Consider the following 11249-nt stretch of genomic DNA (forward strand, 5'->3'; position numbering starts at 1 on the left):
TAATTCACACTGTGAAGTGTAAAACTGCAGCCCTGCGCTCCACTTTGGTTTTAAATGTCACCACCATAAATGAGAAAGGGAAAGATTCTTATTCATGAGTCTGAAAATAATCTTCCACAAGTGTTTAAAACGTTTTACCTGTCTGTGAACAAAAATCAGTGCTAACGAGAAGGTTTGCATGAGACTAGTCCAGAAAACAGTGATGTGCGTAGGTGCCCTTGTTTCAGGAATCTGGAAAGAGACGGTATTTATTTTACTCTCTGTTTAAGCAGAAGCCTGCTCTGTAAAGAAGCCATTTGGTTGCAGCTTCCCAGTGTTCCCTTTCTTTGGAGCAGGTAAAAGAGAACATCCCTTTAAGACTTTTTACAAGGGCCTGTAGGGGCAGGCCAAGGGGAATGGCTTGAACCTGCCTGAGGGGAGACTGAGCTGAGCTCTTAGACAGAAGCTCTTCCCTGTGAGGGTGCTGAGGCGCTGGCACAGGGTGCCCAGAGAAGCTGTGGCTGCCCCATCCCTGGCAGTGTTTGGGGCCAGGTTGGTCACAGGGGCTTGGAGCAAGCTGCTCCAGTGGAAAGTGACCCTGCCCGTGGTAGGGCTTGGAGCTGGAGGAACTTTAAGGCCCCGTCCAGCCAAAACCACTCTGTGATTCTATGCTATTTTTTCATCCTCACTATTCTGGGTCTGCCTGAAAGCACTTTGGTCTCTTGCATGAAGAAGAGCAGCAAAAAAGCCAGAGCAAAAGCCCGGCATTAGCCAAGCCTGGGTGAAGGTGGTAGGAGTTCTAGTTGTCCCAGGGAAGAAAGGAGGGAATGGAGAAAGCAAGTCTGCATCACTGAAACTTTCTGCAGTTTCCTCTTTTACAGTACCATGCAGACCTTTCCCAGGGTTGAGGTCAACTTCTGCTAGAAGGAGCCACAACAAAATAGCAAGAAATAACTCCTGCCCCGATGAGCTAACAGCCTACATAGAGCAGCGGGACAGACATTCAATCTGTCCTATTTTATAGGTGGAAGACAAAGGAAGGATTAAAGAGAAGTCTCTAGTTGCCTGCACACACATGTGGATTTGAGCATGTTTTGTTCCTGCATCCCTGCTACCACCCTCCCCATGGAGGAGAGCAGCTCCCTAGGCTGCCCTGCTATGCTATTTAGATTGCAACCCATCCTCCAGTTAAACTTAGATTTAGCAACATCATCAGGCAGCAAGCACCACTGCTGGAGGGACAACACCATAGCATGGAGCACCTTGCCTGTCACAGCCGGCTCCCTTTGGTCTTTGCTTCATGCTGTCTTCACATCACAGTCCGTGTAGTGTCTGGCAGCTTGTTTTTTGCATCGGCAGGCAAACCCAGAGGGCAGCCCCTGGGCAAGGAGCTGGGATGCCTCTGTGCTGTTTTTCTGAAGCTGGTTTGAAACAACAGTAAATGTCAAAAATGGGAGAAGAGCCCGAAGATCAGTCTGCCTTTCCTTTCCTCTTGTGAAAATGACAGCATCATTTCTAAGTCTGCCTTCCTCACGAGAGCGTGCTTTAACTGTTTATTCTTTCCACACCAATCCTTTGCTGTATAGCATACAATAGGGTATATAGAATCACAGAATAGTTAGGGTTGGAAAGGACCTTAAGATCATCTACTTCCAACCCCCCTTGCCATGGGCAGGGACACCTCACACTAAACCATCTCACCCAAGACTTTGTCCAACCAATATAGTTGTATTAAGAAGAAAAAAAGAAAGCCTGTACTATTATTTCTTGTAGGTCTGTAGGCAAAAAGGTTGCATGAAGCTCTGGGATGTAATCTATAGTTTGAGAAATGTCCTCCCATCCAAGGAATTTCGTGTAGCATCTCCAGGTGCAGTTACAGATCCCAGGCAGCACTCACCAGATCAAGGAACATACTGTTTCTCTAGAGCTTAATTTTCAGTTTAAAATACAGCTCAGACAATATTTGGCCAAGCTGTGTGCCGTTTCAGAAATGCTTTGAGCTATCACGCTTATGAATTTATCAAAATGCATTTAATCCCAGCAACTGCTAGACAGTATTATTTCACGCTTCATGAGTATTTGATCTAAGTATAATTTATGTCCATAATTATGATATGAATGTTGGGGAGGGGGTTAAGCAATATTTGAAGATTGAAGTTCATGTTGACACAGGAGTCGGCCCATGAAGTTTTTTAGATGGTGGTTACTGTGTTTGCATGGGATTTGAGAGCAGGGTGAGGAGAAGAAGGCTGTGAGAACACTTACGGGAGCATGAACAGAACTCAGTGCTCAGACCTACAAGCATAGATACACCGGAGGTGAACGCTGTCTTGGCTGTGACCCTTTTTGGGAACCGAGTCCCTTATTGTAGCACTCCATTAGCCAGGTCTCTTGGGATAGTGAATTCCCTCCAGATTATCCAGTCTCACCTTATCTGTTCAGAAGAAGCACCAGCCTGTTTCCCTCCTGTTCCTCTTCCCCTGCAAGCATTACATGGGAGTTTGCTGATGCAACCTATTTTTTGTTTGGTGGCTGGAGTTCATGCCTGCACCAGCAAGGCTCCTTCAAGCATATTCAAGGCTTCTTCTACCACTGAGTCACCCCATGCTGAGAGAGACAAAGAGGCTGGATGTGTCTGTCTCTGTTCATTTCTTGTTGCATAGCTAACACTAGGTAAAATGAGTTCTTATCTAATTTCTAACGGTACAATTAAACTGTGAATAATAAACAGAAAACAAATATTACCAGGCAGGCGCATCCAATTTCTTTATTTGATCAAGATATAAAGCTGGAGGAAGTAATTGTAATCTTACAGGCACTGGGTTTGCCAGGGAGCTCTCTTGATTGTTATGCAACCCGAGATATTAAATCTGGGTCTCTGATTTGGTAATTCAAAACATCTCCTTGACTGAGCACTGAGCAAGGAATAAAGACATCCAGTATTGCTGTGATTGAGTTCGATGCTGGGTCAGGTCTGGATTTATTTCTTGTTTTGATCGAAGATGAAGAGTGCATCAGTTATGTTCTTGTATGCAACAAAATTGGGAAATGTGACAAGCGTTCATCGAAGAGAAATCATCAAAGTAATGGAAAGACAAACAAATAGTGGGAAAAAATAAAAAAGAAAACTGAAGAGAAGTTTTTCTGGTAGGGGAATTATGTGCAGTAACAATAAAATTTTAGTCAGTAATGTGAAGGAAACCTTTAAGGTGAAAATGGCTAAATGCTGTGATGAGCCTTTGTGGCCCATGAGCGAGGGGAGAGAAGAATCACATTTGAGAACCTGGGTCTCTGAGCAATTCTGCCTTGCTCGCAAACAAGGGCAAATATCCTCCAGTGAAAATAGTCTTTTCTGGGAGATACCAGTGTTCATCAGACCCAGCTAGTTCAGAAATGTCCAAAAATATCTCCATTTTCTCATTCCATGTAATGCCAAGTACATCATAGAGACAGTTTTCCATCTGATGTTTTTCCAAATGAGGGCAGTGTGGTCAGTGACATCTCCTCTGTGTTACGGGAGGTGAAGTGTTTCATGTACTGTTCTCTGCTGCCAGTACTGCTGCAGCAGCAATGCCTCAGATCAACTTTGCGCTGTCATGGGCAGTATGGAAACAAAGAAGAGCCGCTGCACTGAAGAAACCAACTCATTTCTAAAGCTGCTAATCTGGAGAGATACAAAAGCAACTGAACAGGGAAACTCTTTGCGTGCAGAGTCCTGGGAGGTCAGGGCAGAGCTGAGCAGGCACTCAGGTCCTGCAGCCAAGTGTGCTTGCATGCCCCAGCCTGGGCCATCTGCTGTGATGGAGAGGTCTGGGTGGTTAAAGTGCATGATGTCAAGTTGGTTTTGTATATTCCTTAAATGCCTGCCTTCAAATCAGGTAAGGCAGGATATAAAAATGATCCAGAGCTCTGGGTTGCAGGAGCTCCTAATGGACTCAGGCTATAGGTTTTTGTTACCTTGCACCTTTTCCAGCAGCCAGTCTCTGTGACTTGGGATCCCTGAGCTGAAGAAGAGTTTCTTTTTCCACGGAGCCTTTATGAAGGACAGGGTATTAACGTAGGAATTTGCTGCCAGCGGGTCGGGTCCCTCCTGGTATTAGCTGTTGTTACTTCTGCTCTCTGGTAGCCCTTATTTAAAATATAACTTTCTTATTAGCACTGACAAATGACTTTTCTCTGTCTGACTTAAGTCTTAAATAGCAGCATGCATTGAGAATGCTATATTGAGGAATGTTCTTTGGGGATTTGTCTATTGAACATAGATGTGACCAGGCAGAGTTCAGCAGAGGAGCTGAAAATAATCTGAGGGAAGTAGCATCTATCTGACTTGCTGCAGTCGTTTCCTTTCCTTTAATAACTGCATAGGGGTGTTTATTGTCATATTAGTGCCCATTAAACTGTTGGAGATTCAGAGGTGTTAGGGTTAGGGGTGACTCACTATAGATGCAGCCTGTCTCTTGCGGAGTGCTGAGGTTAAGCCAGTCTGCGCTGATCATCTCCATCTGCCACAGCTGGCAGCTTACATGGACAATTTAGAGTATATGCAGAAACAATATAAAGAGACAACATAGACAGTAACCCCCCCATGTTATACGCAGAAACAATATAGAGACAACATAAACAGTACACCCCCCTCCACGTCCATCTCTATACAGTACATCAAATGTCACCAATTCATTCTGGTGTATGTTTTGGCCAGAGTAAGTGATTCACAGAAATACTTATGGCTACATTTTGCTTGGTGATGTATGTCCCACACCCCTAGACAGCAATTTTCAGCAAAGATGAAGAAGGTGAAAAGGAAGGTATGCCTGATTTCTAGTGAGATGGATTCCAGCTCCTTACTCTTTGCCTGCTAAATCATTCTTTCACAGCCAGAAGTCCTTCCTCCTTCAGATAGCAACAGAAAATAATCTGAACACTTCTTAACACTACAGTTTTTTAAATAAAATCAATTTATTTGCTCTCTAAGATGTTCTAGGTCTCAAATCATTACTGTAGATCTTTGCTGGTTCAATCCATATGTGTGGACAACTGCAATGAGAATGATTTTGCCCTAGAGTTCCTCTTAATATCATATATGCTAAACAAGTCTTTGACTTGATATATTCATACTTATACACTGACACAATACTGCAGTATATAGCAATGCAAACTATTCTTCAGTTGGGTACTTCACCCACCATGATGATTTTTCTGCTCTTTCTTTCCAAATCGAGGACCACCTTCCTGTGAGAATAAACTGCATACTTGCTTTTCAGCTCTTCAGTAGCACAGGTTAGCAAGCATTATTTGTCTGAAAGGAAAATAAAACTTGAGGTTCACGTCAGGCAGTTGATGCATCACCAGCTATGAATTTATTTTTAAAGCTCTTTGCTCCTCAATGGTTGAATTAATACATGCCATCAGCTGGAAGAATTTGAGCCATTGTTGCACAAGCGTATCGGAAACAAATATATAGATATGGAGTAGAAAACAGGCAGAAACGTGTGAGGAAATATTTAGGTGATAATGGTCTGTCCAACCATGCAGAGAATTCACCGTGCCTTGGTGGTGAGAGCCTTATCCTTCGCCAGGATGGGATAAATGGATCTGCACTGCAGTACTCTTTCCTATAAATGTGGTTAAAGAGAGCATGAAATTAAAGGACCTTCTAAGATGAAAAAAAACCCACGTTGTGTCAGAAGCACTTGTTTTATTTAAGGCTACAGGTGCCAGACCCTCTCATGAAACACCTTTGTAAGACCATATTTTGTGTAGCTAGTAACCCCATTTAAGAATTAAACTGTATTTATAAGAATGAATATAATGAAGTTTAGTTGGACTTGATGTTCCTAAACGTCATCTCCAACCTACTTGTTTCTATGATTCTATGGTTAGTTGTGTAACTCCCAGTATGGATTATATTGTGTACGACAAGCAAAGCCTCAATGTAAACCACTGTTTTTTAAATAACATCTAAAGACAAAGTTTCTTTTATCTTTCTCTCTTAGGCATCCTTGTAAAAAGAGGTGTATTGAGAAAGAAATACACTACTCCATCTGTAATATGGCTATGTAATATCCATATGTAATAATATACATAATATATACTCTGAAACACACTTTAATACACAGAAACCAGAGAAATTTCAGCATGTTCATATTTATTTCTGACCAAGTTTGTTACAAATAACTGAGTTCAAGTAGTTGGCTTCACTGCAGGGAGCCTTCTGACTGGCTGTTTAAAGGGCTTACAAACAGGTCTATCAAAAATAGGAAAAAATGAACAATGCGTTCGGTTTTCCTCTCCCTAGGGGACCTCTGAAGTGCCACCTGGATTAGCTGCGTGGTTATGACCAGATTATAAACTAGGTGTAAAAGCTTCACTCCTTTCTTTCCCCCGAGAGAAATATTCTATGTAACCTGACTTAGATACTGATGATAATATTTCCCATTTCTTTGTGCTTTTCTTGGCTTCCAGTGCCCAGTGCGATGCCTCAGAACATCTCCTTGGAAGTGGTGAACTCCAGGGTAAGTCTTGCCATGTGCTCAGCACCTCATGGGCTGTGATCACGGGTGTTTGTGAATGTATTCCTGCTTTGTGTAGCTTTTTCATACACAACGAAAGCCAGCAGAAGGTTCCCCTCACTTGTCTATTAGATGTTGCTAAAACAAGAACTGAAACACCCAGTTTCAGAGAGGAGCAGTGATTTTTCCAGAGAGGCTTCAGCAATAGCACTGTCAATTAAACTTGGGTGAACAGCAGAAACTCTTCTCTGATTGCAGAGTAGCACCTGCAATAAACGTAGCTGTGCTTTGATTAAATGGAGCAATCTAGGAGAATAATGAGAAGCAGAGCTGATTCTTGGGCAGAGGTGGTGTGGGAGAGAAATATTTTATTGAGAGTTTATAAACACCACATGCAGGTAGGTCTGTTATTAGAGATCTTGCTTATTCCAACAAATACGTTTGTTTTCTGAAAGGTGTATTTCTTTAAGTCCATTACTTTCCTCCATTAAAAAGTCCAACATTTCCGTATCACTAATGAATTGGGTTGATGTTATTTCATAATATAGTATTGTACATAATAGGTGCTAATTATGCTTACTGCTTGTTGAGTGCTGTGTCTTTGAAAAGTGTTTGAGATTATTCCTTTTTATTCATTCCTTCCATTTTCTGGAACTAGTATTCCATAGCCAAGTTCAACGTTTCATTTGGAATATGGAAAAGCCCACATTTTAAAGCGTGAAACTGGTTGTGTCTTGTCAGGGTGTCCCTTTGGATGTGATCACTGGAGGCTTCCATTTGCACAGCTACCAAGGAGTAGGAGCCCCAGGCTCACTGACAAGGATAAACTGTTGTTTAGGGAACATTTATGCGTCTTTGATTTGCTGGGAACACTGAGTACCTGTCAGTTTGGTCTTTCTCTTAACACTGCTCGTTTTCATGACATCAAACATATATTCTGGTTATTATTTTTATTTTGTTTTTTAATGCACCGAGCTCCTGTTCCTTTTAAATTCCTCTTATGCGTAGTGCCCAAAGGGCATTGATGTCTTGGCACATCTTGTTCCAAACCTTTATGTTTACTTTTTCTTGCTTATTCTCAAGGTAAAATGTCAGAGAGCAATTGATCACGTTTTGTGACCTTTTGTGGTGATCATTTACATTTGAAGTACATAGAACAAAAATAGAAAACAAGCTGCAGGGTACAGTGCTTCATTGGATGTATGTGAATGCTCCTATCCTAAGATGTTTTATTGCATTATTCATGCTCACAGGTGGAGATAGTTTATACAGATGTGGTAAGACAGGATGGACTGTGCATAAATTGTGCCTCTATCCACCATCATCAGGGGTCTTGGTATGTTCCCAATTGCAGAGTACTTAATGTTGGAAGAATAATTAATGAATTATTAATTTGCAGCTGTATTTCACATGGATTTAAATGAAAATATGAATGTTTGGCTGAACCATATATCATGCAGGGCTGCTGGTTTTGGGTAAGCTTTGGCCAAGGGCCTGTAGGGATAGGCCAAGGGGAATGGCTTGAACCTGCCCGAGGGGAGACTGAGATGAGCTCTTAGGCAGAAGCTCTTCCCTGTGAGGGTGCTGAGGTGCTGGCACAGGGTGCCCAGAGAAGCTGTGGCTGCCCCATCCCTGGCAGTGCTCAAGGCCAGGTTGGACAGAGGGGCTTGGAGCAAGCTGCTCCAGTGGAAGGGGTCCCTGCCCGTGGCAGGGGTTGGAGCTGGAAGAGCTTTAAGGTCCCTTCCAGTACAAATCAGTCTGTGATTCTATGATGCCTCTGGCATTGCAGGGCATCAATTTCTCGGCTGGCAAGCTGGTACTATGTGTGTGACATGGTAACTGCACAGGAAGGTATGTTTGGGAGTGTATGTATGAAATGGGGATCTTTATCAGAGAGTAAAAGATACACGGAACCAGTTGAGACTCTTCTGGGCTGTATCCTACAGGTGATGCAGACATAAGAAAGATCCAATGAATTCCAGCAAATCCTGATAAGCTTGAATAGAATTTAAATATTTACATTTAGGTAATTTGGAGCAAACACAGAAATGACAAGCCTGCTAAGTCTTAAGGAATAAAAAGGCTTTTCAAATTGAAGAATTAGCTTGAAAGACCATTCCCAAAAAACCACATTGCTCATTCTTTTGCAGTACAATTTCTATGGCGTTGGTGGTTGAGGCACATCGAAGCTAATGTTTAAAACAGCTATATGCAGTCTCCCACTCTTATAAAAGACTGCAATAACTAGGAATATAGTTTTCCTTTAGTCCTTTTTTTACTGTGTTCTTGCTTTTCTTCTCTTGGCAGCAGTCAGAATTAATTCGATTAAAGACTTAAAATTCACAAACTGATTAAATCAAAACAAATAACTAAATAAGCCTTCGAGTTTGCTAACTGGATTGGAGTAGTGCATATAAGAGCCCAGAGGCTGGCCTTGGCAGTTCCCAGAATTGTTTAAAATTTTATTTCTAGTTTAATAAGATTTCTCTCTTTGTGCTATTTTTCTTCAGTGGTGGCAGATCTATTAACTTAATAACATAACGGAGATGGTCAAGCAAATGGAAGATGCTTGATATGAATTACTATTATCATGATTATTGCTTAATATTGATGGTATTCTGTGACTGGCGACCTTGATCAGATCAAAATTGATAATGGTGAGGACTATGACAGAAATACAGTTTGATGCTTAAAAGAGATTTCACTGTAAAATGCAACACAGACCTGGTGGAGACAAGTAAGGAGGCAATTCAATACCAGAAGTGTGTAGGGTGCATGCACGTGTCCTTTATTAGAGATAGGCGATACAATAAGTAAGAGATTTATTTCTTATTTCTTTTGTTTGAAAATACCCTGCTTTGTTTAAAGAAAAAGGACATGTATAATATTTAATTTGTGAATAGAGTTTTGACCAAGAAATATCTGGATCAACAGCTTCTTCTGGCAGAAAGAATGTGGCAACTGCCAAATTTTGATCAGCAGAGATCAGAAAGGGAAAAAAAATTATACCAGGCTTTTAGAAAATATAAAATGTGTAGGAGTAGATTCTAAGCTAAACCTATTACTGAAAGTTGTATCTTTTAAATGATAATTTTATTTATTTTTTTAATTTAGCCTGTTAAAAAGAACAGTGAGACATACATTTTGCTGTAGATGGGGGAACAAAGCAAAAAAAAATAGTATTCTTACTTTGGAAGAGATCTAGCAGGTCGGGACTCCTTTGAGCTGCCATAGCATTTCTGCTACTTCTGCCCAGCTGTTGAATGAGCTGGGGGCCATGAGCTAGGAGGCTGAGAGGTTGCTCCTTTCGTCTTTGATTTGAGATCTGTTCCTTCCTTTGAGCTTGCTTCTCCCACCCCTTTCCAAAAACCAGCGTGAAGGCAGCAGTTTGTGGCTGTTTATGTGTTTGTTTACTTCTTTACTTCCTTGCTATAAGTATTGCTGGTTTTTACTTTCTGTAATTTTTTAAATACTAGTTACTAATTAACAAACCTAAAGTGCAGAAATAGCTATAGATTTATTTAATTAAAACTGTGCGTAACTTTATTTCTCTTCTCGTTCTCAAATATGGAGAAAAGTGAAGAAATAATTAGAGCTAACTGTAGAAGCAGAATTGGTTTGGTCGTATTCAAGTAGCAATTTAATCCTGGGATGTAGTTCCAGTTCAATGAATAGGGATTGCTTCTGGGGTAAGATTTTTCATAGGGTAGTTAGGGCTCTGAGAACATAACCAGCAACAATCTCCTGAGGAAAGACAAAAGACATGAAATGTTTATTTCTCATTTCTTTTGTGTTTGTGTGTTTGTATCTATACCTAAAAAGACTTCACAGTCATTATGATTCATTCAATGTTTGCAGAAACATACCACAAATCAAAATTAGTGCTGTTTATAAAATAAATGTATATGTTTATGAAATATATATAGTTATATATAAAAAATAAACTGCAAGAGGAGTTGTCTTTTTCTTTAGTTCAGATCAATAAAATATGGGGGGTTGTATAAAATTCAACAGAGGAAAAGGTGGCTTAAGCTAGGCGTGGATCATAGACTTGAATTCCGCATGTGTAATATTTTCCTGAGTACTATCTGTAGCTCTTTCTGGTATGAATAATTGTATTGTTTAACATTCACTGAGTAAGACTCTCCCCTTCTTTTTGCCTCATGTGGTCAATTATTCCAATCAAAATCTCTGCAGTTGTGAAAAACTTATTTCACTGTCTGAAAGGGTGGGCTAGTGGGTATCAGGACCTCCACCCCTAACAAATCACTTAATTTCACGCTACTGATATACACAGGTACCCATATTCCGGAGATGCTCTATATGCATGGTAACTTTAACCCCTCAGGGCTGCACAGTGTTTCTGCTGATGGGACCACAATTTTGGAGTGTTGAATGAGTTTAACATGCGGCTGTGACCTTGGTAGGGGTAGAGCAGCGATAGCAGCAAATCAAGCCCTAGCCCAGTGTACTGGGGTTTTAATCACAGCTGGCTGGCATAAGGATGAGCTTGACTTTGGGATCAGCCCAGACAAGGGCAGATTGCGGTCAGGGACCCATCATCTAACTCTGCTTTTAATTATGTTCAACCATCTTAATGTTTTGTGATGAAGAACAGTGCCTAAAGTGATGAATGCTGCAGGGTACCTTTGGGTAGAAAAGTACTTTGGAGCTAGCTATACTTTTTAAAATCACATTGATATTTTTTTGTGTTGTCTCTCTGAGCCTTTTCTAAATTATTTTGTCCAAAGGATTTAAGCA

At 41.0% G+C, this 11249-nt stretch overlaps 1 protein-coding gene across 1 annotated transcript in view; it reads left to right on the plus strand.

Moving 5' to 3' along the window:
- Positions 1-6491, plus strand: part of LOC133216144 (netrin receptor DCC-like) — a gene marked incomplete at both ends in the record, with an annotated part of 29183 nt that extends 22692 nt beyond the window's left edge. The window contains one exon of the mRNA XM_061360590.1: positions 6442-6491. Within this exon, the coding sequence (XP_061216574.1) occupies positions 6442-6491 (50 nt within the window). The remainder of the gene's footprint in view (positions 1-6441) is intronic.
- Between the last annotated feature and the right edge of the window lie 4758 nt (positions 6492-11249).

The sequence above is a fragment of the Neopsephotus bourkii genome, unplaced genomic scaffold (genome assembly GCF_033783945.1).
Source record: "Neopsephotus bourkii isolate Nb327-2 ecotype Australia unplaced genomic scaffold, CSIRO-AGI_Nbou_v1 NB_1034, whole genome shotgun sequence".
Taxonomy (NCBI): domain Eukaryota; kingdom Metazoa; phylum Chordata; class Aves; order Psittaciformes; family Psittacidae; genus Neopsephotus; species Neopsephotus bourkii.